General features: G+C 56.1%; 10 protein-coding genes across 10 annotated transcripts; 5 read left to right on the top strand and 5 right to left on the bottom strand.

The window, feature by feature from the left end:
* The first annotated feature begins 60 nt into the window (after positions 1–60).
* Positions 61–2,332, top strand: BP01DRAFT_98429 (MIP/aquaporin family protein). Its single transcript, XM_025580284.1, has 4 exons — positions 61–533; positions 591–1,171; positions 1,239–1,780; positions 1,849–2,332. Exons 1-4 carry the CDS (start codon positions 494–496, stop codon positions 2,162–2,164), a joined length of 1,479 nt encoding a protein of 492 aa, XP_025429437.1. The 5' UTR covers positions 61–493; the 3' UTR covers positions 2,165–2,332.
* A 167-nt stretch (positions 2,333–2,499) lies between these two features.
* BP01DRAFT_367247 (uncharacterized protein) lies at positions 2,500–4,116 on the bottom strand (the record flags this gene model as incomplete). Its single annotated transcript, XM_025576443.1, has 1 exon — positions 2,500–4,116. One exon carries the CDS (start codon positions 4,114–4,116, stop codon positions 2,500–2,502), a length of 1,617 nt encoding a protein of 538 aa, XP_025429436.1.
* Positions 4,117–4,959: 843 nt separating this feature from the next.
* BP01DRAFT_424782 (uncharacterized protein) lies at positions 4,960–7,433 on the bottom strand. Its single transcript, XM_025579720.1, has 5 exons — positions 6,915–7,433; positions 6,816–6,863; positions 6,462–6,762; positions 6,107–6,414; positions 4,960–6,056 (listed from the first exon to the last, which is right to left on the bottom strand). The coding sequence occupies exons 1-5, from the start codon at positions 7,110–7,112 to the stop codon at positions 5,409–5,411; spliced, it is 1,503 nt and encodes a 500-aa protein (XP_025429435.1). The 5' UTR covers positions 7,113–7,433; the 3' UTR covers positions 4,960–5,408.
* A 970-nt stretch (positions 7,434–8,403) lies between these two features.
* BP01DRAFT_300829 (MDR family MFS transporter) lies at positions 8,404–10,276 on the top strand (the record flags this gene model as incomplete). Its single annotated transcript, XM_025572009.1, has 4 exons — positions 8,404–8,580; positions 8,632–8,661; positions 8,715–9,147; positions 9,195–10,276. The coding sequence occupies 4 exons, from the start codon at positions 8,404–8,406 to the stop codon at positions 10,274–10,276; spliced, it is 1,722 nt and encodes a 573-aa protein (XP_025429434.1).
* Positions 10,277–11,310: 1,034 nt separating this feature from the next.
* On the top strand, positions 11,311–14,554 carry BP01DRAFT_417213 (NRPS-like enzyme; the record flags this gene model as incomplete). Its single annotated transcript, XM_025579244.1, has 3 exons — positions 11,311–11,592; positions 11,645–14,080; positions 14,165–14,554. 3 exons carry the CDS (start codon positions 11,311–11,313, stop codon positions 14,552–14,554), a joined length of 3,108 nt encoding a protein of 1,035 aa, XP_025429433.1.
* A 335-nt stretch (positions 14,555–14,889) lies between these two features.
* BP01DRAFT_358447 (uncharacterized protein) lies at positions 14,890–15,617 on the top strand. The gene is made up of 2 exons (XM_025575435.1): positions 14,890–14,948; positions 15,003–15,617. The coding sequence occupies exon 2, from the start codon at positions 15,090–15,092 to the stop codon at positions 15,456–15,458; it is 369 nt and encodes a 122-aa protein (XP_025429432.1). The 5' UTR covers positions 14,890–14,948; positions 15,003–15,089; the 3' UTR covers positions 15,459–15,617.
* Positions 15,618–15,655: 38 nt separating this feature from the next.
* Positions 15,656–18,033, bottom strand: BP01DRAFT_358445 (putative flavin containing polyamine oxidase). The gene is made up of 6 exons (XM_025575434.1): positions 17,542–18,033; positions 17,443–17,473; positions 17,251–17,388; positions 17,146–17,196; positions 16,836–17,088; positions 15,656–16,761 (listed from the first exon to the last, which is right to left on the bottom strand). Exons 1-6 carry the CDS (start codon positions 17,652–17,654, stop codon positions 15,749–15,751), a joined length of 1,599 nt encoding a protein of 532 aa, XP_025429431.1. The 5' UTR covers positions 17,655–18,033; the 3' UTR covers positions 15,656–15,748.
* A 1,093-nt stretch (positions 18,034–19,126) lies between these two features.
* BP01DRAFT_98117 (uncharacterized protein) lies at positions 19,127–21,151 on the top strand. Its single transcript, XM_025580283.1, has 6 exons — positions 19,127–19,481; positions 19,539–19,561; positions 19,651–19,793; positions 19,874–20,154; positions 20,252–20,776; positions 20,853–21,151. Exons 1-6 carry the CDS (start codon positions 19,401–19,403, stop codon positions 21,060–21,062), a joined length of 1,263 nt encoding a protein of 420 aa, XP_025429430.1. The 5' UTR covers positions 19,127–19,400; the 3' UTR covers positions 21,063–21,151.
* Positions 21,023–23,682, bottom strand: BP01DRAFT_402498 (putative C6 transcription factor; the record flags this gene model as incomplete). Its single annotated transcript, XM_025578643.1, has 6 exons — positions 21,023–21,967; positions 22,027–22,362; positions 22,454–22,627; positions 22,683–22,834; positions 22,884–23,471; positions 23,557–23,682. 6 exons carry the CDS (start codon positions 23,680–23,682, stop codon positions 21,493–21,495), a joined length of 1,851 nt encoding a protein of 616 aa, XP_025429429.1. The 3' UTR covers positions 21,023–21,492.
* A 1,371-nt stretch (positions 23,683–25,053) lies between these two features.
* On the bottom strand, positions 25,054–27,255 carry BP01DRAFT_358439 (NCS2 family permease). The gene is made up of 4 exons (XM_025575433.1): positions 27,034–27,255; positions 26,053–26,973; positions 25,900–26,004; positions 25,054–25,851 (listed from the first exon to the last, which is right to left on the bottom strand). Exons 1-4 carry the CDS (start codon positions 27,121–27,123, stop codon positions 25,219–25,221), a joined length of 1,749 nt encoding a protein of 582 aa, XP_025429428.1. The 5' UTR covers positions 27,124–27,255; the 3' UTR covers positions 25,054–25,218.
* Positions 27,256–27,434: the final 179 nt, after the last annotated feature.

The following is a 27,434-nucleotide window of genomic DNA, read 5'->3' as shown; positions in this document are numbered from 1 at the left end:
TTACCCACCATGGCCTCTCAAGATGACTGGACGGTAAACACCCCGATATCGAGCTGGCCGCTTATGACGTGACAAAGAGCAGCCATCATGATTCATTCAGCCCGGCTACTGCCATTCCAGTGTTATCACTGTGCCACACAATTTGGGGTATACCCGTGAACAGAAGCTCCGGATTGTACCACATTCTTGCTTGATGCTCTGGTGTTCGAAAGAGGTATCTGGGGTGTGGCACTAATGGATCTTATCATTGAAGATGAAGGACCGGTCATTGGCCATGGTCCGTGGAGTTTCCTGACGTCCCGGCCGTGACGCAATATGGACCGAGAATATAAGACCCGCTCTGGAGCCATCGCCAACTCCGTAGTTGTGCAGTCCAGTGGTCGCCCTTGTTCCTTCCGTCCTTTTCGGGGCTTTCGTATCATCTACTTTTAAACGCCTACCTCAGAACATCGCTATTCCTTTGATTCGTACTTCTACCTGGTTATCGATCTCTATGACTAACGGGATGCAATCACACAAAAAAGAGGTTGATGGTCAGTTTCCATACTGCACAAGACTGGAAAGGTCAAGGGATGCTAACGGCTTTGTAGAAGTGCAGACAGATCCGGAAGAGTTTAATTCTCAGTCCTCTGAGACTGATGATGAGTCTTCGCCCCCCACTCGCGAAACTTCGCGACGCAAAGAGAGACCTCCGAACAGACGACCGCCCGCCTCGAGACAGGCCACTGCACGAACCGGGAGCTTCAGAGATGATGTTTCCCGGTCCAAAACACAGGGGAGTCAGCCCCCGGGCGGTTTTTCGCTAGCAGGATCCACTGCCTTCTGGGGTGCACCGCCTCAGTATGGGCCATACGTGCATCCGGAGTATCACTCGTACAACCCTCAGTACGGCAACTCGGAGCCTGGGAAACCAGTCTGGAGTCTTGCCCAGCCGCTGCCTCATGTAGTCCGCGATGGAATGCGCTATGGAGCCCTACCGGAGGATCGAAAGGAGGAAGAGCGGGAGGAAGGCCGAGCGCACCCTCCCCCCGCAGCAGAGGAGCCTCCGACCGGAATCCCGCAGACGGAGGAGTCCCAGCAACATGGCGAGGCTCCGCCGGATGATAGCTTCTTCAACATATGGGGCAAATTTCGATCCTGGGCGAAAGAGCCCTTCGCGGAGTGGCTAGGAGTAAGTCTATTGTGCTGCCCGTGAACTCACCCCGCAAGACCTTCAGTGCTAACTCCTTATTCAATAGACAACTGTGGCCATCACTCTAGGTCTCTGTGCCGGTCTGGCACACTACACTTCCGAGGGACAAGCTGGAACTTACACATCGCAATGCGCTGCTTGGGGCTTCGCTTTCATGATCGGTATCTACATGGCTGGTGGTGTCTCCGGTGCTCACCTCAACCCCGCCATTACCATCTCGCTGTCCGTGTGGCGAGGCTTTCCGGCGAGAAAGTGCTCGCTCTACGTCCTTGCGCAGGTGCTTGGGGCCATCACGGCCGGCGGCCTTGCTTACGCCATCTATCACGATGCGATCGTCGAGCTGTCCGTCAAGTCGCAAGTTCCGCAGGCGCAAACCACCGCCGCCGACGCCCTCCTGACCGGTCCCAAGTCGTTCGTGGCTCCCGCGACCGCATTTTTCAACGAGTTCCTCGGAAGCGCCATTCTAGTCGGCATCATCTTGGCGTTGGGAGATGACGCCAATGCGCCGCCCGGTGCAGGTATGCAGGCGTTCATTATCGGCATCGTGATCACGGTCTTGCTGTTGGCATTGGGCTACAACACGGGCGGGTAAATATTCCTTCTATTGCCAGTCCTCATCAAGACAAGAGACAGTATGCTAACGCATCGCAATGCAGTTGCTTTAACGCGCCCCGCGACTTCGGACCCCGCTTGGCTGTCCTCATGGCTGGCTGGGGCGGACAAGTTTTCACGGAAAACAGCGTCTGGTGGGTGTGGGGCCCCTGGGTGGCCGATATCTTCGGCGGGCTCTTCGGGGCGATGGTTTACGATCTGGCCATCTTCACCGGCGGCGAAAGCCCCATCAATTACCCGCCCCGCCGTCGGAAGCGTGCGCTGCTCATCAAGGAGAAGAACCTGCGCGACAAGCTGCACATTGGCCGACACAAGATCAAGGATATCGAGAAGGCGGTCGAGGAGAATCAAGACGAGTGAACATTCACGCATGATACATACGACTTCATCTGACACAAAAAATAACCTTTCGCATTTTTGTCCGGGATCATTGTTTTTGGGATCACAGCATATACACGAGCGCTGGTGTTTATGGGAGTTTCTGTCACTTTGTCATTTGTTTTTGGCTTTTTCTAACACTATGGTCTCTTTCGCGGGAGATTAGATATGCCGACTTTGTAATCAACATTGCATATGGTGGTTTTATATACTTGAGAGTAGTACGATTTTTCTTTTTTTAAAGAAAAAGGGGTTGAGAGCTTTACCAATACAAATAGATCCTCAAACCTCCAATCAACCTCCCCGGTGCCTTGCTACTAATAGCCATGGTCATCTAACATCTGACGCACCGCTCTGATTTGCGGACCACTAATAAGGTCCTTAACCAGGTCTATCCATTCGGGGAATTCGTATATACCTGTTACGAAGACGCGGGGGTCAACATGGGGGATAAGTCTGCTCGTCATCTTCCTGAACATCGAGCCAGACTCATTAAAGGCTTGGTCCAAGCCCACGATCCCGCCGGCCGGGTGCGGATCATTGGTTCTTTCTATCACCATGTCGACGAGCTCCTTCCAGGGGCTGGGGTAGGGGGGGTTCCTGGCGTGGTACGAAACGGGGCCGCGGGGCTCGGTGTTGCAGCCATACTGCAACAGCATGTCAACGGCCGTCGGCTGATCCTTGCTCACCGCGTAGGAGAGCAGCGTGTACAACCGGCTGCCTTCGAATATCACGAAGGGCCGGTCCAGGTCCATGCCCTCCTCGCGGACCAGCTCGCTGAAGGCGGGCATGTTTTCGACCTTGAGGCACCAGGCAAGCGGAGGTGGCTGGTTCTGCGCTGTGTACGGATCGAGGAGATTGTCGTTCAACAGAGCGAGCCGCGCCGCAGGGTCGCGATTGAGCCTCAGCTGCTCCAACAGAATAGACAGGAGCTTGCTGCAGTGCTCGGGCTCCCAATGACCGTTGGTGATTGCCTGGCGCAGCAGGTAGACCGCCGGGTCGGTGCCCTGAAGGGGATTATCTTCCGGCGCCATGGTCAGCTGCACCGGCAGCTCGTTGGGTTGCCGGTTGGAGCCCAGCAGGTCGACCCCGATCTTCTTGATCAGCCAGTTCAGGCTGGACGCGACACCGGTTGCGGAGGAGTTACAGAGCTGCACGAGGAGCGGGGCGCGCATCACCAGTGGGTTGCCGTGGCCATAGAGTTCCAGCAGCAGCCACACCGTGGGCTTGTCCCTGATCACGAGCGCCAGCTCCAGCGGGCTCTTGTAGCAGTTCCTGCCGACCCAGTTAACTTGCGCCATCAGATATCTGTCCGCCGTCTCCGGGTAGCGCCACCTGTAGTGGGAGAACAGGTACCGGATCACGTTGTGCGCTTTGGCCAGGATCGCCGCGCCCAGCAGGGTGTATCCGTAGAAGACGGGCGTCTTGGACTGCAGTCCACATGTGATTGCCAGTCGGATCTGGTCGGCCGAGTCCTTGGCCAGCGCCCAGTGCAAGGCGTTGGGAAAGGGGTAGATCCGGTGATTAGCGATGGGGACCGGGGCTTGTGGCGCACCGCAGGTACAGTAGAATTCGAACATCCTCCCGTTGTTGGCAAGCCGGTGGTCCTGGATGCTGTCAAGAAAGATCGCCTGGAAGCGCCGCTGGACCGTATGCTTCAACGTCCGCGGCCCAGTGGCCGGGTCTGTCCCTTGGGTGTCGGGTCGTAGGATCCGTTCGAGCTGGTCGAACCCGTGTCCTTTCTTGCTCCAGAGTGATTCCACTGCCGGGAGGAAATTCGACCCGTCGATGCACTGGATATTGTCTGGGTCCAAGGGAGGCGACGCGCGACGGCTCAGCTGGTTGAACTTAATGACCAAATCTTTGGGAGCCCCTTGATGGATACATCTCGGACACCACTCGGCCCACATTGGACGGTCAAGATTGTCGTCCATCTGTAGTAGTGTTCAAGATTATATAGCTAGAGCAGAGGCTATGGTCGTCTTTGAGCTTTTTTCGTTTGGAAAGTAGGGTAGTCCAAGAACTATCGTACTCTTCGGTTGGAAAATTGGTGGTTTGGTCTAAGCTCGACTAGTCCTTCGTGTATCTTATATTGATGCGTTGTTCTTCCCCGACGTCGCAGACGAAAGAGAGCCAGTGCCATGATCACCTGCCACTTGACAAAGAGGCTAGCGGGGTTCGTTGGGAATATGCAGCATAGATGCTTGAGTGCTTGGAGCTTTTCGACACGATCCCCGAGTGAAGCAGGATATCTCCGTCATGATAACAAAGGATCGATCGTGTCGCTCTAGTGAAAGGACTTGCTCTGATGTAAAAGTCAACGACTCAGCAAGAAACCATGCCCTTGGGAGTTCGCCTGGAAAGAAACCGTAACAACAGGTTATATATACCTCTAGCATGCGCATTCATGATCAACCCCGTTTCAATAGCACCCGACAAAGCAAGCCCTAACTGACCCAGGGACTCAGGCTGAATGTGCACTAAACTATGTCGGAGCAAGCCGTTGAGCTCAAATCTCTCGACCAATGCGATTTCCTGTTACGAGGTTCTTTCTTGCCGAGGCGCTTGAACAGTCGATCTGACTGGCAGAGTTCAGAGATAGGCTGGACCAGTTCTAGAGGGCGATGCCCTTGTTCATGTCTGGACACAGACCTACAGCTGAGCAGAGTCGGATTCTTCGGGATTATATAGAAGCACGGGATAAGTGGCAAGGGAAGAGCTTTTGAGGCTTATTTGCGCTGAAATGATTCATGTTCGTCAAAACTGGCATTGTTCCTGGAGGTCCAGATGCTTGTGTGACTATTCATCGAAGACATGTATGTCTTACATAGACACGCTGCCTCGATGCATTCACTGAAGAAATGAAATGTCGAGAAGTAAGTAACCTCTTGTCGGTTGCTCCCGCCATGCAAAGGGCGATCATTGCGGGATGTCTGGTGAAGAGGCCAGTTAATTCTTCGGGAAGCACAAATTTGACAACAAAAGAGCACCATACAGGTGCAAGGCAGAATTTCTGATTCATGCTCAAATATCTCTAGCGCAGTATTACCTCCTTGTACCGGGGGTAATTTGCAGTTACAGGATAATCCTAGAACCACCTAATCCAGATGGCATAGTAGATGATTTCATCGTTTGTGTTAATGTGCTCCTCCCATATCAGATCGTATGGACCTCAGACGTAAAATTGAACTTTCGCCGGGCTGATCCTACTGGATCTATGAGCGATTTAGGACAGTGTATCAATGTTTGGATTTCCGAAAGTATTATCGGAATCGGATGGGCTGGCCTCCTCCGAAGCGTCGCTCACGGACGATGCGGCATTGTCTTCTTTCTCCAGGGCCGGCACCCACGTGGCAATCTGTAAGTCCAGTGAATGGGCATGACGGTTGAACTTGCACGGTTTAGTGCCCCGACATCTGTCCTTCTGGCAATGATGGCCGAGGAAACATTTTATAGACCGACAAGAGAGGCCAGCGCCACATGGGTTCTGACGCAGGATATAAATCATTACGCTCCGGCTGGTATCATCGAGGGGTGCATGATCATATTCGCAGTTGAGTAAGTCACATTGTCCCGCCAGGTGAAAGTTATTGCAGGGTCGGTGAAATCTAGGGCGACGGTTATACAGTTCCCGCGCTTCGGCAGAAGGCGCAGCACAGTAGGTGTCAATACGATCGCCCGTCTTGTTGATTGGGATACTATCGCCGTAGAAAGGATTTGTAGTTGTGGGGAGATTAGCAGCATAGTAATCGTGAGTACGTGGTGAAAGAGTTTCTCGGTCCGAAATGGATGATGTATCGTCAGAGACTTTAGATAAATATTGGCTTGGCTGTATGTGGAGCTTCACGCATGTGTTTCCATACCTACAAATGCCCTGTAATTATGTTAGCTGAGCACTGATGCCTGAGCCACGGCGGCGATCACCTTTTGATAATGCCTACAAACCGGACGACTAGGTGAGGGCGGTATGATCTGGGACTGAATTGGTACCTGGCTGGGAGAATCCCTTGTGTGAATACCAGGCAATTCGGTCGACATAAACACCTGCGGTAGTTCTCGAATTGGCAGGTTTAGCGTGTTGTATTGGTGATAAAATGACGCCGCTTTTAGAAGGGTGATACGTTCTGTCCGGCCACTGTAGGGAATCAATAAGTTGAGATACCCTGCATCGTGGCACCCGGCGAAGAAGATATGCTTGCATTGGTTGTTATCGACAAACAAACGGAACATTTCTATGTCGGTCAGCCCACAAAATCTTCCACAGAAGGGCAATATTGACCTCGTATCTTGTAGTCCGCCGCTTCTTTTTTGTCACCTGCATCGACAAAGTCGAACAAGTCTTGAGAGCTTGTCAGGTTGGCCACGAAGGGAGATAGCGATCGGGCTTCATGACCAACAAATCCGTAACGTGCCAGTGTCTTAGACAGGCCCAAGACGTTGGCGTAGATGCGGACCATGATCCGACATTGGTCCGCCTGATGACCAAGACGATCGTGGAGTATCTCGCGAATGGAGTCTTGCATGAGTCGAGCGGCAGTGATCCCTCCGTCGCTTCCCGCCTTGATCAAGTGTTCTTTGAACTACATCATCCATCAGTTGCGGTGCAGTACCTCGCCGTATCATGCGCACATACCATGTAGCCATCGCCATCGATGAGAACCAAGACAAATGGGTTCCGTTCCTAGGTATTCCCTTCAGCCGGTGGGCCCATCAGAAGCTGGAGGTCACATACCTGTCCCCTCGCCAGTCGTTTGTAACGTTCGCGTCCCTCTTTCTCTTCCTCGTAGTCACTTTTCAAGCTGTTGTAGTTCTTGAGGAGTTCCTGGAACTTCTGGAGCAAGTTTTGCAGATTGTCGTGGTGTTGTTGGTTCTCACGCACAACGGTGCCTAAGTGGCTTTCCAGGGCGTGTATATCGGCATCTGCTAGCATGGTGATATTTTACAGCCTTAACAGCAGTCGTTCTCGGAATCTTCGTCGAGGAAGGATGGTGGGGTAAAGGATTTAGGTGGAGTAATTGTTAGACTACTAGGGGGTGGGTGGTCGCCTGCCCCTGATAGTAGTGGAGGTGTCTCGATGGGGGGCAGGCATTCAACCGATGTGATGAATAGATTTCGAGGAATGAGTATTGTTGAAGGAATTGAGTGGCAGCAGCAGAGTAACTACAGGGAAGGATAGACCTGATGTAACTGTTGAAGATCCAACTGGCCAGAGTATCGATGAGAGCGAGAGGTGGATTGGAGTCGAGTGAAGTGAAGGTAGATGATATTTGTTGTGCTGGCAATCGCTTAGGCTTATCAATAAGACGGCAATTGTCAGGCACCCAGGCCACTTGCGGGGGGTAGTGATCACATGATACGTCTGTGGTGTTGCTGACTCATCCAGACATGTCCAACCCAGTTATGCATTTATGCATTTTTCTTTTATTTCCTGCCATCGCCAAATTGAAGCTTCTTTGAATCATGATCTACTCCCAATCATCCGACAATATCCAAACCACACAGCCGCCACTCTAACAACATCGCTCGAGACAGGACGCTTTCCAGGTTTAAAAGACGATCTCTGGCTGGGATTGGTCACTTTGCCACGATTCCTTTTCTCCACCAGGCCAGCCACGGCTGCAGAGCCCGAAAGTCTCTTCAGTGGAGTTTCTCACTCTTTTCTTCATTCATGGCTGCCAACTCATGCTCAAGTCTCGATACACTTTGCGAATAAACTGATATCGACCATGGACCTCGCTCATCATATGGACCCAGTCTATGATGGATGAGTCCTCTGCCGACTCACCCCTTCGTCTCTCGTGAATCGAGGCCAATTCCACTGTTACCCCTTACTCCGAAATACGACCCCCCAAGCCCTACTGGAAAACATTCCCAGGCCCCATGCGATGACGTCGGGGCACTTGTCTTGAGCGGGGCGCGGCCAGATACTGCCAATCGCCATCCAATATCTGGTGGTTCGACACCAGCTTCGATCGAGCCGGTGGGCCCCACATGCTTCGAGATGGGCTGTCAAGGAGCTTCGGCTATCTGAATCTTCTCGATCCTCGCGGCCTGTTGCCTGGAGCCGGTCTTGCCAAACAATTTTCGATCCTCCTGGACCTCCGGATCTCACATTCTTGCCACTCGTTTATTCTTATTGAGAATTAAAAAAGTCCTTCGTCGTGTCATTCTTTACTGAACATCGCTTTCGTTCGCCTTAGTCCATCCCCTAATACCCTTCCATGGCTCTCAAGACGGAGGGAGATTCGCCCCCTGGGCCATACCAGCAGATGGAGGATGAGCACGCTTTGGTGGAGCAAACTGTTGGCAAAGATGACCCTCAACCCACAGCGGAGGATGACTCTCCCGCTGAACATCAGAGCAAACAAAGAATTGCAGTGGTGATGACAGCGCTAAGTGTACGAGCGCATTTGCGGAGCCAATGTAGTTGTACTAATATATTCGCATAGCTATGCGTCTTTCTGGCAGCATTGGATATTGTAACTTGCTTTCTTTCTTGAGCATCACGAGGCGACATACTTACCCTTCACAGACCATCGTCTCGACGGCGCTTCCGGATATGGTGGCCCATTTCCAAGCCTCTGACAGCGCATACTCATGGATCGCATCGTCGTATCTTCTTTCCAATGCATCGTGTGTACCACTATGGGGCCGGATCAGCGACATCTGGGGCCGAAAGTCCATCCTGATGATCTCCGTAGTGCTCTTCCTGGGTGGGAGTCTAATTTGCGGCGTGGCCGTCAACGTTGCCATGGTCATCGCGGGCCGCGCCATTCAGGGCGTCGGGAGCGGGGGCATCACGGTCATGGCCAACGTTTGCGTGTCAGATCTCTTCAATGTGTGCCGCCGGTCGGCGTATCTAGGCATTTTTGGGGCGACCTGGGCCATTGCAGGTGCCATTGGGCCCATCATCGGCGGCGCCTTCACCACCTACTCAACCTGGCGATGGTGCTTCTACATCAACCGTATGTGTTTTTGCATCCCGCTGAACATCGATTCTAATGTCATTCAGTTCCTATCGGCGGCCTCGCCTTCTTCGGTCTCCTCTTCTTCCTCAAACTCGACACCGCCCCGCTCACCCCGCTTACAACAGGCCTGCTCTCCATCGACTGGACGGGTCTCTTCCTCATTGTCGGCGCAACACTAATGCTCCTCTTCGGGCTCGAATTCGGCGGCTCACTATACCCCTGGTCGTCGGCCACGATCATCTGCCTCCTTGTTTTCGGGCTAGTGGCCGCTGGGCTTTTCCTGCTGAATGAATGGAAATGCGCCCGCACGCCCATCATCCCAATCACTATCTTTTCCGACCTTTACAACCTAACCATCCTCCTCATTAACTTCTGCCACGGCACCGTGTTCATTGGCGGGTGTTTCTACTTGCCCGTCTACTTCCAGAATGTCCTCTTGGTCAGCTCCCTCATGAGCGGAGTTTACCTTCTCCCGCTAGTGGTCGCCCTCTCCATCTCGTCGGGTCTTGGGGGCTGGTACATGCGGAGCACTGGCCGCTCGCGTGAGGCGATCTGCCTGGGCATGCTGTTCACCACCCTTGGCTATGGCCTCTACATCGATCTCCAGCCGTATGCCTCGTGGCCGCGCATCATTCTGTTTCAGGTGATCGCGGGGCTGGGGATTGGGCCGAATTTCCAAGCGACGCTGATCGCACTCCAGGCCAACACCAAGCCGGAGGAACTGGGACGGGGCACGGCCACCTTCTCATTCATTCGGCAGCTCGCTGCGGCGGTGTCCGTCGTGGTCGGGTCGGTGGTGTATGGCCGCGTGGTGAGCACGAAGGAGGGCACGATGGCGGCGGTACTTGGCGAAACGTTGGCCGACGGAATTGTGGAAGCATCCACCGCGGCGGGGACCCTGATCAAGACGTTGCCCAAGGGCGAGGAGCGGGAGGTGGTGCTACGGACGCTGACAGACGCGTTGAGCTGGGTTTGGGTGTTCTACACTGCTGTCGCAGGCTTTGGGTTCTTGATTAGTCTGTCCTTGAGAGATGTGAGGCTGGGGGATGCGACGCCTACCAAGGAGGTGGAAAATGACTCGTTGGGAGAGGACCAGGAAATTGAAATGTCCAAAAGCCCAATCTAAACCTATATAGGCAGTTTAGTATCTATTACCATACTATACTATACTCAAGATGTTTCAGCAGCAAATCCCGAAGGGATCCCAAAGAGGCAGGACTGCATGCCCACTAATCTTGAAGAGGTAGGATGCTCCTATCGGTAACCAACAGGGTAATTCTCTCCAAATAAGCATTGCCCGCCCATTCCCTCTGTGGTAAGATGCCCCGCTATGCACGGAAGAGGCTGCACTAGAGTGTACGCTTCGGTGCCGTGAGCCGTTTTGCCTCTTCCAGACCCAGGGACTTACGCTTCATCTCACCTTCTGCCAACTTCTTTACAGCTTCCTGGCCCACTTTAACCGGTTTCTCTTTCGGCCGACTCTCGCTCCCGGTCGGCTTCCCGAGCATTCCATGCAATCAGCGATGCGCGTCAGTGGCTGCCTGGCTGCCAGTATGACAGTCTGGAATGACCGTTGTGTGTGCCCGTTGCATTGGCATCCCTCATCCTGAAACCTCGGTCGCGGCACTCGGCACGGCACTGCCATCAACAATACCACCATCATGAAGCTTGTACATCCTTCCCGTCGGAATAATTGCTTCCACTGGAGGGACCTGGAACTCCCAATAAGGTTAAGCATGCGGCCCGCTTCGGGGCCCAACTGATCCGTGGAAATCACCGGCGTGGCGTTAATGCCAATTTCGACGATGCGTGATTAATATCCATTATCTATGTTTATAACAACATCTGCAGAATGACGATGCAATGCATCCAGGGCGTTTCGTCTGCCTGGGCCTGTCCCCTGTCAGGCTCCACCGCCGATCAGCACAAGTCGTGTGTGTCAAGTTCCAGGTGAATATCCTCCAGCACTCTCGGATGGCGGCATCCAGCAAGATGGCCTTGCAGCGATGACCCCTGCCTGGCCTACAAATACCCTCGCGGTCCTCGTCGAAATCTGGTTGAAATCATACCAAACAACTCGACTCTTCCATTCCTCCCCCAAATCCTATCTCATCCGAGACTTATCTATCCAGTATCCAACCTAACCTGCACGAGATACTCATGGCAGACCAGCCCGGTGCAAGACTTTGGCCCGCGATCGTCGATCACCGCGCGCGATCGGCGCCGACTGAGCTTGTCGGTCTGATCCCCAAAGGCTCTGAAGTGGCCGATGGCTACCAAGAATTGACTTTTGCGGCCCTCGCCCGTGCCGTTGATGCCTGCGCTCGCTGGATCGAGGCTCGCATCGGACGGGCGAAGGAGCCTGAGACCATTGCGTATATGGCCACCAACGACGTGCGGTACTTGGTCTTCCTTCTTGCTGCCCACAAGACCGGCTATCAGGTGCGATCCTATCTCTAGCTTTTTTTTTGGATTGCTAGCTAACCTCGACCAGCCTCTTCTTCCTTCCACCCGTCTTTCGGACGAGGGTTACAAGCACATTCTCACCGGGATGAAATGCGAGAAATTCTTCTACACCCCCGACAAACAGCGTCGTGTGTCCGAAATTCAAGCTGTCCACCCCAGCACAAAGCCCTTCGAAGTTCCCTCCCTGACTGAGTTCCTCGAAAGCGAGAGCTCTCCATACCCCTTCGAGAAGACCTTCAACGAAGCCGAGGATGAGGTGGCGATCATCATCCACAGCTCCGGAACGACAGGCATGCCCAAGCCAGTGCCTCTGACACACGGCTTTCTCGCCACGATGGATATGGCGGCGTATCTCTCACGACCCCAGGGCCGGCGGTCCGCGCTGTTACACGATCTCGAGCCCGGCCAGCGGGTGCTGGCCACGGCTCCGCTGTTCCACCTGATGGGACTGATTGCCTTCACGGAAGCCCTGTTCCACCAGATCCCCTTTGTCATGTGTCCCGACAAGCCCCTGTCGGTGGACCTGCTCGTCGACGTGATCCAAACCACCCATCCCACCGCCGTTCTGCTGCCGCCCTCCATCTTAGAAGACATCAGCCATTCACCGCAGGCACGCGCGGCGCTCCGCACTCTGCAAGCGGTCTACTTTGCGGGCGCGCCGCTCGCGCCCGAGGTGGGCAATGCGCTTGAAGCGGAGACCAAGGTCATCACCGTGATTGGGTCCAGCGAGATGGGCCTTATCAACTCTTTCGTGCCCGAGGGCGAGAAAGTCTGGGGCTACTTCGAATGGAACCCTGCGTACGGCGTCAAGATGGAGCCGCAGGATGACGGTCTGTACGAGCTGGTCATCCCCCGCCGCGCCGATAGCCGGCGCATTCACGGCATCTTCCACACCTTCCCGCACCTGAACGAATACCACAGCAACGACCTCTTCGTGCCGCACCCCGAACGACCCAACTTGTGGAAGTACCACGGCCGCAAAGACGACGTGCTCGTCCTCAGCAACGGCGAGAAACTGAACCCCGTCACGCTGGAGAAGGTCCTCGAGGGCCATCCGCGCGTCAAGCACGCGCTGGTGGTCGGACAGAGCCGCTTCCAGACGGCCCTGCTGGTCGAGCCCGCCTCGCCGGTGGCCGACGAGAAGGAGTTCGTGGACGCCATCTGGCCGACCGTGGAGCGGGCCAACGAGACGGTGCCCAAGTACGGCCGGGTGTCGAAGAACAAGATCCGGTTGGCCTCGCCGTCCAAGCCCTTCAAGGTCACCCCCAAGGGGACCACGCAGCGCCGCGCCGTTAACCACGACTACGCGGAGGAGATCGACGCTATCTACGCCGCTGCCGCCGCCGCCGCCGCCGCCGGCGTGCCTCCGCTGCCCGAGACCCTCGACCGGGCGCACCTGTGCGAGTACGTGCGCACGCTCGTGGCGGACATCCTCGGCCGCGCCGACCTCGCGGACGACGAGGATTTCTACGGCGCCGGCCTGGACTCGCTGCAGACTATCCAGCTGGCGCGCACCCTCCAGACGGCCGTGTCCGCGCGCATGTCCGCCGAGGTCGCCCTCAACCAGCAACAAATCTACGCCCACCCCACCGTCGCCCAACTGGCGCAGTCCCTGGTCGACCTCCTCCACGGCAACACTCGCACGACGCGCGTCTCGCGCCCCGAACGCCTCGCCAACATGATCGCCAAATACACGTCGCAGCTTCCTCCCTTCCGCCCGCCGCCCGCCGCCCTCCCGGCGCAATCCACCGTCATCCTCACCGGCTCCACGGGCTCGCTGGGCACTTATCTGCTGCACCGGCTGCTGACGAACCCCTCGATCGCCAAAGTCTACTGCTTCAACCGCGGCGCCACCGCGGCGGAGCGCCAGCGGGACAGCTTCGAAGCGAAGGGGCTTGACACGCAGCTCCTCGCCGACGCCAACCGCGTGGAGTTCCTGCCCGTCGCCTTCGGCGCCCCGCAGTTCGGCCTGCCCGACCAGCTCTACACCTCGCTTCTGGAGCAGGTGGACCTGATCATCCACAACGCGTGGAAGGTCAACTTCAACCACCCGCTGGAGTCCTTCGAGGACCCGCATATCCGCGGGGTGCTCGAATTTGTGCGGTTCAGCCAGGCGAGCGCCTACCGCGCGCACCTCGCCTTCGTCTCGTCCGTCAGCACGGTCGGGAGCTGGAGCCAGGAGATGGGCCCCGTCGTGCCGGAGGCACCCGTCCAGGATGTGCGCGCCGTGCTGGAGCAGGGGTACGGCGAGTCCAAGTATGTGAGTGAGCAGCTGTGCGCGGCGGCGGCGACGCAGGCCGGGGTGCCGACGACGGTGCTGCGGGTTGGGCAGATTGGAGGGCCGACGACCCGGCAGGGAAAGTGGAATGTCGACGAGTGGGTGCCGACTCTGGTGAAAACGAGTGTGGCGCTGAGAAAGGTGCCGCGGGATCTAGGCCAGTGTAGGATCGATTGGGTGCCTGTGGTAAGTGAAGCCCCGCCCGGACCCCAGTGGTTCGGAGGGACAATACAATGATGACACCAACTGACGGGGATGAATCTTTTTCAGGACACCCTCGCTACCATCACCGTCGAACTCACGCAGACCCGCCGGAAGGAACAATCCCACAACCCTCACGCGGTCTACCATCTCGTGAACCCCACCACGGTCGCCTGGGAGGAGCTCGTGCCCGCCATCCAGGCCAAATACCCCGAGGTCGCGGCGGTCAGCTTCGCCGAGTGGATTGGCGAGTTGGAGGCCGTGCAGTCGCCCAGCGAGGAGGAGGTACGGGCCAAACCGGCGCTGAAGCTGCTGCCCTTCTATCGCGGGCTGAGTGGGAGTGTGCTCTCGGCGGAGATTGCGGTGGAGCAGACCAGGCAGGGGAGTGAGACGATGGCGAGGTTGGGGGGAGTGACGGGGCAGTTGATGGGCAATTGGTTGGATCAGTGGGGTTTCTGATCTTTGTTGCCTTGCTGGAGGAATGCGCGAGGGGGGGAAGAGTTGGGGAGATGTAGGTCTAACACATGCATGCATATCGGCGGCGGGCGGCAATTTTGAGCCAGAGTGTAGCGAGCAATGAGTAGTTACATGACAATGAAACTTTCTGATGAAAGAAAGTGAGTGAAGATCGATTCAAGCATTCAAGCATTTGACTTTTGTCCCTGGCAGATGAGACTTCCTTGCATGAGACCGACCCCTAATCATCACTAACCATCATTTCCAACCCCAACACAAAAGACAGGCCCGGGGAAAGGGGGTTATAAAAGCTGACGTTTCTCCCCATCTCCAACCTACTCTTTTCTCATTCACAAGCACACAATTCCAACAACCTCCTACATACCCTCCCAACAAGGTCAGCCACACTCCCCCCTTTCCCCCGCCGATCTATATCTCATCACCACCACAGAATCTAACCCCAACAGCCTGCCACCTCTCTGTTCCTCTATTCTCTTTCTACTCCCTCAAACTTTAAACCCCTCGGACTCAGTGCAAAATGAAATTCACAACCCTCCTTCTGCCCCTCCTCACCGCCACCGCGACCACCGCGACGACCACCTGCTACCCCGGCGCCCCCACCAGCGAAGGCACCAACTGCCTGTCCAAGCTGTCGATCAAGAACTTCTGGTCGCTGCAGTACTGCAACTACCGGTGGAACGTCAACTACGGCGATTGGGACAAGTGGATCAGCAACAACGCCAGCCACGTGGAGCGCGGACGGGTGGCCAAGACGGGGGTGTTTGGCGGGATGGAGGAGTGTCTGGATGCCTTCAAGGAGGCGGTGGAGCCCTGCTATGAGGTGGCACAGGGGGCGTATTTGACGACGGCGAATGTGAGTTTGGAGGTGAATTGGTGTCAGTGGTGAGAGATGATTGGCCCTGCCGGTTGACGGGGACGTAAGGAACTGGATGGGGTTGAGTTGGTTGGGGGGGGGTTGTGTTTGATATAAAGGTATCAGTTCTTGTTAGTTGATGAAGGGCATGTTAAGATGGTTATGAGTTGATGTGATGTGATGAGTTTGTTTGCAATGGATATGCAAGTATTACAATACAGCCTCGACTTCTCTAAACCGACCCCTAAAATATACACCTATACACAAAACATGTATGTAATCCCCCCCATATATACATACAGCCCCTTCCCCTAAATTCCCAACTAATCATCATTGTTGAAATCATAAAAGCTACTCGCCGTCCACCCATTCACAGCGGTATAATCCGCCAACGGACTCGTCCCCTTCAGCACCTCATACCGCTTCCTCCCCTCACAATCCCCCGTATAATTGCCCGACAGACACTTCCCTCCCAATAACTTCCGAACCTCCTGCGCCGCCGCGCGGCCCTCAAACCAGGCCCCGTGCAAGAACCCAAAGTACCCCGGGCTCGTCGCCTCCCCGGCAAACCACACGCGCTCGACATTCGCCCGCAGATTCTCATGCATCTCCAGGGTCACCGCCGGCGGCCAGTTCGAGTAGCTGCCGTACGACCAGGGCTCGGTCGTCCAGCGCGGGTAGTGAAAGGCGATCGGGTCGGGAATGGTCGTGTTGGGGAACATCTTCCGCAGCACGGCGAGGGCCTCCTGTTGGGTCTGCTCGTCGGATTGGCGCTCGGCGCGGTGGGCGAACTCCTGCGTGACCGTCACGAAAATAATGTTGCTGTCTTCGAAGAAGCCCGGGGTGCTGAGGGATTGCCACAGCGGGTACCAGCCGCGGGCCACGGGGTCGGCGTAGAGCAGGTACTGCGTGTCGGCGGGCCAGAAGGTCTCGTTGAATTGGAAGAAGATCTTCGTGTAGGTGGCCATCGTGAAGGCTTGGATGGAGGCTTGCTTCCACGGTGGCAGGGCGGGGGTGAAGGTCACCGCCTCGGGGTGCTGTAACACCCCGAGGGAGAAGGTCGTGATCGCGTAGTCGGCCTGCACGCAGTCGCCGGACGCGGTGGTGATCGTCACCCCCGTGGACGTGTAGGTGATGTTGGTGACGCGCGTGTTGAGGTGCAGCCGGGTGTCGTTGCGGCGCAGGAAGGTCGACGCCATGCCTTCGATCAGCGTGCTAAATCCCCGCTGGTCGATCACGAAGTTGTCTTCGTCGCTGAAGCCGTTGGAGGTCAGGTTGCCGCCGGCGCAGCCGAAGACGAAGGAGCTGTCCAGCGGGGTGTAGGCGTCTTCGAAGTCTGCGCCAGATGGTTAGCCCCAGTCGGTCCGGTCAGCACGCGGGGACAGGGAGGGGGATCGATCAAGTGCTCACCCCATTCCCACCAGTCCACGGCCTGCGCCTCCATGTCGGTCATCTGGGGCCGCCAGCCGGCCATGGCCAGACCGGTCTGCGCGGTCGAGTCCTGCAGGTTCTCCGTCAGGATGACCCCCGCGTAGGCGTTGGCGATATCGTAGGCGTCGTCGTACTCGTCCAGCAGGTAGGAGTAGTCGTGGTAGCCGTTGTGGTTGTAGGTCGAGAGGTTGCTGTAGTTGGAGTAGGTGGTGGATAGATTGTAGACTTGCGCCTGCCCATCGTCAGGTTTGGAGGGTTGGGTGCTTGGAGGGTGAGGGCATGTGCATACCAAAGTCCAGACGGGGTTCTGCGGACCTCCCGGCGTTCCAAGACCTTGCACCTGCGAAGGAATTAGCGGAGGGAGCTCGTTGACGCCGACCATCTTGTCCCTTACCCAGTTACAGCCGTTCTCGATGATGTACGGCTTACCATCCTTCCTCTGGCCGAACGGCTGGTGCCATGCACGTCCTCCAATACGGTCGTTGTATTCGAGGATCAGAAAGTCCTCCATCGAGGCATTGTGCAGCGCTTGCTGTTGGAGTCAGCCATCGCACGTCTTTCCAGATGGATGTCGTGGAATGCCTACCGCAGCCGCAATCCCGGCCATGCCACCGCCACTACCTCCATCCGTCAGCGCGATTCTCCCTCTTCGGGTCGACCCTGTTGGTCTGGCAGAGAGACATACAGAATAGCCACGGTGGTCTGCTTGCATTGGCCCTGATCACGAGCATGCGCAACATGGGCCGCGATGGGCTGGACAGCCCACGCCCCAAGGAGTGCCAGCGACAGAGACCTCATAGTGCGAATCCGGGGGCCGGTGGGTGAGGAAGAGGAGACAGGAAACCGGGGACGATCGTCAACTTTATAGCCACCCAGTCCAGAAACCCCAGTGCGCCGTGAGCCGTGAGGCCCGCTGCAGAAGCTCAACACGGGCTGCAGAGCTCCACCGACGGGGGATGGTCACCTTATCACAATCCTTATCGCGGGGTTCTAAGCACATTCGGGCAAGTCCAAGCGGGTCCGGGAAGAACCACAGATTGGGAGCTTGAGATACGCGTGGATTGGGCCGGTTTGGGTGTGGGGAGATGAGGAGGAGGAGGAGGAGGAGGAGGAGGAGTATGTATCCGTCACGATGATTACATACCCAGCATTGGCAGCCCCTGAAAAGGTGAGAAACCCTCAATGGGACGAAAAAAAACCCTCGCAAGACCTCACTGGGAGAAGAGATGTCAGATGACCTCTCTCTACCTGAGCTCCGATTTTTCCAGCTCTACACAGTCAGCACTGCTCAGCAATTGAGTCAGACTGCGGCGATCATCACGACGACTACTAGTTTCACTGCTTCCCCCGCTTCAACCAGGGCAATCCCTCGCAATGGTGTCGACTCCATCTTCACGGGTTCAGTGGTAAGTAAGTTCCTGAGAATAAATTAATTCCTGATAAGCACTGGGTTCGGAGATGGTCTCCAATCGGGCATTCCTTATCAGTCCTCTGACTCTCTCTCTCTCTCTCTCTCTCTTTTTCTCCGTAATTAGTTGTTATCACCGGATAATTATTGCTGCCTCTGCCTGTAACCCCTGACCTTACTTGCTTGTTTGCCTTTTTCTTTTTCTTTTTTTTCTTTTTCTCTCGAATCTGGTAGTCTGAGCGAACATCTCCTCTCTCTCTCTCTCTCATTTCGTCGACGTCACTTGGTCATTTGATGGGAATGTGAGTGACAGCGGCAAGCGGGCAGTGCAGTGCAATTGCAGGGTGCGCCCGGCAATGACGAGCCCAGGGTTGCTGTGTGGAGATTGTAGGTGGGTATGTATGTATGAGATAAGACTTCCGCTTGCAACACAATGACCATTGCATTGTACAATGGAGAGAGAGACTCAAGACTCAAGACTCAATGAACTCATCCCTAATTGACTTTGTCCCAGTACCATTGAATGAGGCGCGGATATGCCGCTCCCAGGCTGATGCATCTATTGTCTTCACCAGGCTGTGCCCAATCTTCTCCCCCCCCCCCCCGATTCAGCCCATACAACCCCATACAATCCCAGTCAATTCCTAGGCAGCCATCATCAAGGTCAACAAAAGTCCCGAGTCCTGTTAACGCACGCCTCTCCAGTCTCAGTTCCCCTTCAGTCCATCGATTGTTCTCGTCCTCCGGCTTCCTGCACGATGACCCTGCCCGCACATGCAGCGGCCAGGCGTATCGCCCGAGTCCTACAGGGGCCGGACCGTCTGTGGCTCCATGATTGGGCTTCTTCATCGTGCGAGAGCGAGACTTGTCCCACCCACGGCGGCTGAGTAGGCAGCATCGCAGCGAGGCTGGCGGTTTGAGAGGGCCATCCTATATAATGAGCTATCCATCCAGCCAGCCTGATCGATGAGGCGACCTACCTCGCTCAGCTGGCTTGGCTATTCCTTGTGCGAATCTCCCGAGCATCCACAAGAGACACCCAACTCCGCAGTTGAAGCTCTTTGCCCCGATCGGAGAATGCGGATCTTCGAGGAATGCGGTGAGTTTCGTCTGTTTCAGGGACATCGTGGCTGGAGATGACTCGTGCTAACCCCGCAGGATCAGAGACGGATGACTGGGTTGAAAGTCAAGGGCCACTGGAAGCATTGGATGTGACGGTTAGTATGAGATCAATATACAGACAGATGAACAAATACTGACCAACTTCTCAATAGAACCCCCGCTTTTCCACTGTAATGTATTATTCTTATGCCCCCCCCAAACCCCCCAACATCCAGCACAATTTGTGGCATCAATTGGACTTATTAATAAATAAACAATCTTCAGCTTCACCACAACATCATCCCTCAATTATCCCCATCGTCTCGCCCTCTTCCCCCCGCGCTTCCACCCCATCATCACTGCCGATCTCAACGGCTCCTTTGACTGCGAGGATATCCCCGACGAGACGGGCCAATTCATCCACCACAGTAAACTCCCCCACAACCTGTTTTTCGGACCCAACAAAAGCCACAACAACCCTTGACTAATTTTTTGCGCTGCACTCTAGTATCTTGGAGCACCTTCAAGATCAAACACGTCCGGGACCCCCACGACTACGACTGGACGCAAGCCACCTGCTACATCCACTGGAACCCTCCCACCGGCACCCAAACGGTCTTCATCATCGATCTCCCCACCAAGGATCCCCGCGCATTCCTCCACGCCATCCCCGCCCGTCTCCGCCGCCACGATCCGTACGCCTGGCACGCCGCGTTTGGCGCCGCGCTGATCCCGGTCTACGATCAGTCGATCTGGCTGTTACGCAATATAGTGAGAACGCATGAGATGGTGGTTACCCCCCCCTATGGTTCAAGTGTTGGGTCAAACGACACTACGCTCAAGCATTGAACAAGGCTGGTACTGATGGGCTGTACGGCAAATGCAGGGACGAGTCGACCCCACCCTGTTCGCCCCGGACTTTTTTCCCCAACTGCACGACATTGAGCGGCATATCTTTCACGCGGATGAAACCCTCGAGGTGGCACAGCATACGTTGGAAAGTCTGGTGAGGGAGCAGATTCGGTCGGCGAGGTTGTATGCTGCTGCTGCGGCGGCGGCGGTGACACCAAACACATCCAGTACAAGTACAGGTCCACCAGTCACGGCGGGATTTCCCCATCATCACCATCACAACAACAACAACACCAGAAATGACAGAAATAACACCACCACAGCCCCCATCAACCAACTCTCCACCCTCCAGACGGAACGCGCCCTCCGCGCCGTCGCCAAACAGCTGCATGCCCTGCACACCCGCGGCCGCTCGCTGCGGGATCGTCTGCACAACGAGATTAATCTCGCCTTCAATATAGTCTCCCAGCGCTTCGGACACGACACCCGTTCCGACTCCGCGATGATGACCACCATCGCGGTCGTGAGTATGATCTATCTGCCGGGCACGTTCGTTTCGGTAGGTGTCCTCGATGATGCTCAACCGTGAGAGAACAGGTTAGGGGGGGAGACTCAAGCTAACCATCTCCCAAAAGGGCCTCTTCGGGACCAACTTCTTCAACTTCACCGACGGCGATGCGCACACCTGGTTCATGGCCGACTCGTTCTGGCTCTACTGGGCCGTCACCATCCCCCTGACCCTGGCCACCATGGCCGTCTGGGCCTGGTGGCACTATCTAGCCCCGGCCAACCGACAAAGTAGGGGTCCTCCGATGAAGCCTAGAGTCAAGACCGAGAAGGTCTGACGACTGCCTGCCTCCGAGCTCGGTGGCTAGGGGAGAATGGAGTGGACATACGCAGGGGTGATTGGGAAAGGGTCATGATTATAATGGGAGATGATGATGATGTAGAATGAGCTATGATAGATGAGATGAGACATGAAATGATTAAGTAATAGCGAACCGCGTGCGGGTGCGTGAGACATGCTGGGTGGAGGGCTACCTAATAGCCGGACAATCCTGGGAATGGCCGATTGTGGGCTTGGACCCTCCCGGTTCCATCCCAAGTGGGAGATAAATCTTTGCGCAGATCAAGTAGAGAGCAATCCGGGCTCACGACTCGATCATGATCCGGCACAGGCCGGTCGCTTCAGGGCACATCTGCCCGTTCCGAGGATCCAGGTAGATCCCTCGAGGAATTAGATCGCGGTGCAGGACATGGACTTTATAGGCCACCTCAGGTGACACTGCTTTCATCCGCCCGATCGGGCGATTCGTCCACCCCAGACCGCGGCGTGACCGCTACCGGCACAACCAAGTTCATAAAGAGAGACTGGGTCTCGGTGGGCAACCTCACCCCCCGCGCCTTGGCCGTGGTGCGCACAATCCCGAGCAAATCCCCCCCGCCGTCCCATCGGCGCGTCAGCGACCGGGCGGCAATGCATAGGGTGATAAACGCCTCGCGGTTGTCGGGGTCGTCCAGCCCATCCAACAGAGCGATCAGAGCGCCCAGCAGACAGGAGCTGTTACTGACCGGCATGCGCTCCACTCCCCAGCAGGCGCGGTGGATGCAGATCAGGTGGGCAATGTTGCGAGCCGCCGAGAGTCGCACCGCGCACGCGTGCAGCCCGACCGGGTCGGTCGGCGAGGGCGGTGTGGCGGCGGACACCACCAGCCCGTACAGCGTGAGCACAATCAAGTGGTAATTCATGCTACAATTCCAACGGTGAGTCTCAAACCCCCCATCCACACCAAGAATTCGATCACCTACTGCAGACACAGGATATGCGGCGCCTCCAGTCGCGTGCCCTTGAGGCAGGTGGGCCATTGGTCCGCGCAATGCTGAAGATGTTCGTGCAAACGCGTGACCCGCGCGGCCAGGTCGGGGCGCGGTGTGGGATCGAATAATCGGGTCACCTCGTACGCGATGGGCGTCAAGGTGGAGAGCGCAAGAAACAGACAGTCCACGTGACCCGCGATGCCCGCCGCCGGGTGTGGATAGGGCTGCCAAATGTCTTCCGGACCGCCCTCATGGCGCAACGGCGGCAGACGGTGACGGTCGGGCAGGGGGATCGACGGGCGGCTCCGGTCGGTCAGGGCATGGATCCTGGCCGACGCGTCAGTGGAGCTTTTTCTCAAAGACCGGGCGCATAGGAGCGATGGAGGAGAAAGGCAAAGATCGGGCGGAGGGGCCGTACGTGGCGACGTTGAACAATCCCCAGACGGTGTGGTTGAGCCCATGAACCATCCGGAGGGTATCGAGGTCGGGATTGTGGACGAGGGTGGAGGTCTTCTGTAAGAGCTCTTGGAGAGCGTAGGTAAGCTGGTTCCGGTAGATCCAGCCCTGACGGTCGCGACCGGTCCGAGCAGCACTGCGTCCCCGTCTCAGCCACGAAACCCCCACGAGTGCCAGAAAAATGAACATACCACAACCATAAGATCCCCAACCCCTGCACGGTCGGCAAGGTGATCCGCCCGGCCTCCTGGTCAAGTAATCGTTTCGCCTCCTCATAGAAATGGACGCCCCGGGTGGCGGCGTCACCTGGCATCTTGTACGACTCTGGGTAGTCCGAATAGGTCTACATTGATTAGTTGCAGTTGATTTACCGCAAGACATGTGCTACCTACACAGGCATCGGCGAGAATAGCATTAACCAGGAACGGCGAGCAGAAACGCCCCGACCGCTTGCTGGTCTGCATCTCCCGTAGGAACAAATCTCGATCGATCCAATTGCCGAAGGGATGCGACCAGGTGAACCAAAGAGAGATCAAGTGGGAAACAAAATGTGCATCGGACGTGACTGTGGTCCAAGGTTGCGCCGGCACCAAATAGCGCGGCGAGTCGGCGACCCGTTTGGCCTCCAGAATGCGGCGCATGGGCCGCGAGCGGTCGGAAGCTTGGAGATGATGGACGTCGCGGCTCAATTGAACCAGGTCGGGCGTCAGCGCCAATTCCGACCGGGGGACATGAACGACGATGTGTTGGCGAATCTCGTCGAGCGTAGCATTGGCGCGGATGAGGTCGACGAGAGGCATGACACGGTTGTGGCCGCCATCGCGAATAGCTAGCACGAGGCGTTCCAACAAATCCTCCTTGTCGGCCAGTTCGTCGATCTTGCGTTTCAAGGCGCCCCGGCGACGTTTGTCGGCGCTCTTGTCGAGGGTGCATTCGACGTTGCTCTTGACGCAGCTGGCACAGGGAACGGATCCGGTACACTAACAGCGTCCAGCTTCCAGTTAGTATGCGGCGAGGCGGAGACGGGGGGAGAAAGAAAATACAGGTAGGTCATGGGTCACCCACCTTCAGTTTCCGCGCTTTGCAGGCGGCACACGCAGTGCCAACATTCTTTCTGCGTTGCTGGTTGTCGAGGGCAGCATTGGCACCAGCAGGGGCCGGAGCCAGAGGGCGCGACTTAGTATCGGCCATGATGAGGATCCATGATTAAGTTGAGCAAAGACCAGCGGAAAGTGGGGTGGGGAGGAGGGAGGGATAAAAGCGAGAAAATGCGGAGTGAAGAAAGGGAGTAAGGAGGAGAAAGTGGGAGTAGAGAAAGAGAAGGGAACAGCGAAGGAGAGAGAGTGTTGAGAATACCTAGTTGAAGAGAAAGAGGGGGGGGGGGGGGGGGAGAAGAGAAGATGGATCGATAGGATGCATAAATGCGTGGAGGTTCGTCAATGCGGGAAGTGGAAGTACCTTACCTTACCTACAGTTAGTAGTAGCTTTCAGGTCAAAGGAGGGGAACGCCACTGGTGGGAACATCCATCCCTTCCACTGGATTGGGACGAAAGTGGGTAAAAATGGAGGAAAGTGAAAAGTGGATCGATCCGCTGGACGCTCATACTCAAGTATGATCATTCTTTGTTCATACATACCCCGGTAGTTCTGCTTCTGGGGGGTTGTTGTATAAGGGATGGATGGGAGACAATAGAAAGACCAATAATAGGCAGACCAACAATAGCATAGATGGATCATGCCGGGATGGGATGCTGGCTGTATAGGTAGGCAGGTAGCAGCATACTGGTAGGTATCCATCCATCCTCCATTATGGGTCAGTCAGATGGACTGTAACTACAGGACTACATACAGCACTACTACGGTACACCTGCACTACAAGTGCTCCAGATACAGTTAGCTCCCACTGTAATCCCGAGAGGATTCCTGGCTGCCGGCCGAACCCCAAACAGGAATGGGGTGAGTCGCCGAAACCAGCATCCGTTGGACGCAGTTCTCAGTCACGGGACTGAGCCTCTTTCGACCATCGGCTGCCGCCTCCCATTTCCGATCGAAGTGATTGGTTGGAATTTGGTACCTGGTTATCTCCGCCGGCCGATGGGGGTTGGCAACAAGGTTGAAAGGGACTCGGATGCAGCCATACATTGAAGAACAATCATCGCTTCCGTTTGGTCTCGATCTGAGGATTTGGTCGAGGTCCACTTACGAAACAGGTTTTGGAGCCTAAAACTCCCCTTCCTTGCAGTGATCTGTGTCGGACTGACTCGGCATTGGATGCGACAGATCCTGCATGGGCATCACCGGCAATCTTCTCCAGCCCATCTGCCTATCGTCGTCCATCTTCGCAACCGGAAATCATTTCCTATGGCCGCCCGGACCCGACAGACCCATTAAGGTGTCAGCCAGCGCTTCCTAAATGGGTAATATCAATGGCACGCGTCGCCGTGTGACGGTGTGGTGGCAAAACTAACCGATCGATCGTGCAGGTCCTGGGTGGAACTTGGGCGAGGAAGCTACTCCCTAATAAAAAAAAGGATTCAAATTTCCGTGAGGTCTGTGCCGAAGAGTCGTAGCAAAAGGGAGTCCACAGGAAAATTATTGCTATTACTGTGTAATTGTGTAAGGAGTATACAGAAAGTAACTACCATGTTGTTACGGAGTCACGTTGACCGGGTCTGATATTGTGGCCTCAGGCTGCAGGCGGTTCCATCCTCAGGCACCCAGGTCGGGTTACATCGAGTGTCCCGTGACATCGACCTGCTTCTTCTCCCGCGGTTCCTCTTCCCGCGAGTTCTTTGACACCACCGATTGCCGCTCCTCCTCTCCACCAAACGACCGATCCAGAGAGTCATCGCGCCAGAAGTCTTTCTTGCCTCTCGCCGCCCGCTGCAACCACGGAGGGAATAGCCCTCCGGGAATCCGCCAGGTCCATGGCTCACTCTCGTCGATGTTGTGCGGCACCAGTCGGCCACCCGTCACCTTCGCGAGAACCCAGGTGATTCCGTTGATCGTGATATAGCTGCAGATACCAGCAATCAATCCGTACGCGATACTATACGTGAACGGCATGATGGCAATGGTCAAGAACGCCGGGATGGCATCGCCGTGATACTTCCAGTTGATCTGCGTCGCCGCCTGTGCCATCAACGCCCCCACAATGACCAGCGTACAGCCCGTCGCCCACGGGGGGATCGAAGCGAAGATCGGGGAGAAGAACACCGAGATGAAGAAGCACAGACCCGTCATACACGAAGTCAGCCCGGTCTTACCTCCCTCCGAGATCCCAGCTCCACTCTCCACAAATGCCGTGACGGGCGGCACACCAAACAGAGACCCGATCGAGATTGAAATGGCATCCACCATCTGGGAACAATTAGCGAGCGCCCACAGCACCAGGACAGAGAGACCCACATAAGCAATAGAACTGCCCTCGAAATCCTGTGTGACTGGATCGATCGTGCCGGCATAGCGGGCCATCGAATACAGCGTTCCCGTCGTGTCGAGAATATCAACATACTGCTGTTGTTAGTCGGCCTCCCCATCGTCGAGAAAGGTTCCACATACCAGGAACGAGATGAAGGCCAGACCAAACTTGGCGCCGTGGCCGCTGATATTCCATTCCTGCGCGACCAGCGTGCGCGTCATAGGATGGAAAGTCACAACCTGCTTGAAAAAGTCGAACCGGCTGTCCCCGACCGAGGAATGCGGAAAATAGGTGACATCCGTGGGTCGCGGCCACGAGATGATCGAGACGAGGAGGATGCCCATGATGATGGCCCCCTTGACTCGGTACATCATGAGCACCACGGTGAGCACACCGCCGCAGAAGATCCCAATCCACATGGTCGGGCTGCGCATGACCGCATAGGAGGGACAAGCGCCCGTCGTCGCATCCTTCAAACTTTCGGAGCATCCTGCCAGGTCGATGGGGACGCTGGTCCCACCCGTCACTAGGCCGATACCCGCACTATAACTCAGGCCGATCAACGTCAGATACAATCCGATACCCGTGCCGGTGGCCAGTTTGATCGAGGCGGGAAGCGCACGAGCCAGCCATTGCCGGATGCCTAGGAGCGTCAAGGCCAAGAAGACGAACCCCTCCACGAAGACCGCCGTCAAAGCGATTCCGTAGGGGATCAAGCCAGACCCGTGGTATCCCACGACTGTATATGCGAAATAGCTGTTGAGGCCCATGCCAGGAGCCAGCGCGACCGGCAGATTGGCGAAAAGCCCCATGCAAAAGGTTGACAGCGCGGAGATGGCAGCGGTCGCCGTAACCACGTCCCGGTTGACTTCTTCCACGCACAAGAGGTATTCCGTGTTGGTTGCGCAAAGATCGGACATGCTGTCCGCAGGACACACGCAGGGCCCGCCGGATTCCGAGGTGATGGTGGCGTTCACGCTGATGATGTACGCCATGGCGAAGAAGGTGGCGAGACCGGCGCGCAGCTCGGTGAAGAAGAAACTACCCTTGCGTTCCTTGGGCTAGGGAGGGATCAGTCACGCTCGCGATGCACTGCTGTGCATCCACAGAGTGCCACTTACATGGCCCGAGTTTTCCAATCGGAACCATCTCCCCACGGGGCTGCGAGCCACCGCGAGATTGGTTTGATGCACCCAGTTCTGCAAACTCATGATGCGAGACAGTCTGCTGCGAGACCAGCACTGGAGAAATGGCAACTAACAACGCTGACTGACAGTTGCACCCCCCACGTCCGGGGAACCAGGGGTTCTTATGTGGCAGCTCAGGCAGAAACCCCGGAAGAGAGAAAAAAAAAAAAAAAAAAGAAAAAGGCCAAGTGATAAAGCAACTATAGGCGATCAGGAAACACAACGTATGGGAAATTTCCTGCTTATCATCTTGGCATCTTGGCATCTTGGCAAAAGGAACTGGCTACAACTGGACTGGTTGCTTGGTCCATGGCTGGCGTACTTGGCACTGACTC

This window comes from Aspergillus saccharolyticus (assembly GCF_003184585.1).
Source record: "Aspergillus saccharolyticus JOP 1030-1 unplaced genomic scaffold BP01scaffold_26, whole genome shotgun sequence".
NCBI lineage: Eukaryota > Fungi > Ascomycota > Eurotiomycetes > Eurotiales > Aspergillaceae > Aspergillus > Aspergillus saccharolyticus.
The sequence above is the reverse complement of the archived record's forward strand: the minus strand, read 5'-3'. Positions and strand labels throughout refer to the sequence as shown.

Coding starts and splice junctions, on each gene's coding strand:
- BP01DRAFT_98429 (XM_025580284.1), top strand. CDS start 494: ATGACTAACGGGATGCAATCACACAAAAAAGAGGTTGATG. Junction 534..590: donor ACACAAAAAAGAGGTTGATG/GTCAGTTTCCAT, acceptor ACGGCTTTGTAG/AAGTGCAGACAGATCCGGAA. Junction 1,781..1,848: donor TTGGGCTACAACACGGGCGG/GTAAATATTCCT, acceptor ATCGCAATGCAG/TTGCTTTAACGCGCCCCGCG.
- BP01DRAFT_358439 (XM_025575433.1), bottom strand. CDS start 27,123: ATGAGTTTGCAGAACTGGGTGCATCAAACCAATCTCGCGGTGGCTCGC. Junction 26,974..27,033: donor GATTGGAAAACTCGGGCCAT/GTAAGTGGCACT, acceptor ATCCCTCCCTAG/CCCAAGGAACGCAAGGGTAG. Junction 26,005..26,052: donor TGGCCTTCATCTCGTTCCTG/GTATGTGGAACC, acceptor TAACAACAGCAG/TATGTTGATATTCTCGACAC.
- BP01DRAFT_358445 (XM_025575434.1), bottom strand. CDS start 17,654: ATGAGGTCTCTGTCGCTGGCACTCCTTGGGGCGTGGGCTGTCCAGCCC. Junction 17,089..17,145: donor AGAACCCCGTCTGGACTTTG/GTATGCACATGC, acceptor GACGATGGGCAG/GCGCAAGTCTACAATCTATC. Junction 16,762..16,835: donor CGTGGACTGGTGGGAATGGG/GTGAGCACTTGA, acceptor CATCTGGCGCAG/ACTTCGAAGACGCCTACACC.
- BP01DRAFT_424782 (XM_025579720.1), bottom strand. CDS start 7,112: ATGCTAGCAGATGCCGATATACACGCCCTGGAAAGCCACTTAGGCACC. Junction 6,864..6,914: donor AACGACTGGCGAGGGGACAG/GTATGTGACCTC, acceptor GGGAATACCTAG/GAACGGAACCCATTTGTCTT. Junction 6,057..6,106: donor TTTGTAGGCATTATCAAAAG/GTGATCGCCGCC, acceptor ACATAATTACAG/GGCATTTGTAGGTATGGAAA.
- BP01DRAFT_98117 (XM_025580283.1), top strand. CDS start 19,401: ATGACTCGTGCTAACCCCGCAGGATCAGAGACGGATGACTGGGTTGAA. Junction 19,562..19,650: donor CCCCGCTTTTCCACTGTAAT/GTATTATTCTTA, acceptor AACAATCTTCAG/CTTCACCACAACATCATCCC. Junction 20,155..20,251: donor TAGTGAGAACGCATGAGATG/GTGGTTACCCCC, acceptor CGGCAAATGCAG/GGACGAGTCGACCCCACCCT.
- BP01DRAFT_358447 (XM_025575435.1), top strand. CDS start 15,090: ATGAAATTCACAACCCTCCTTCTGCCCCTCCTCACCGCCACCGCGACC.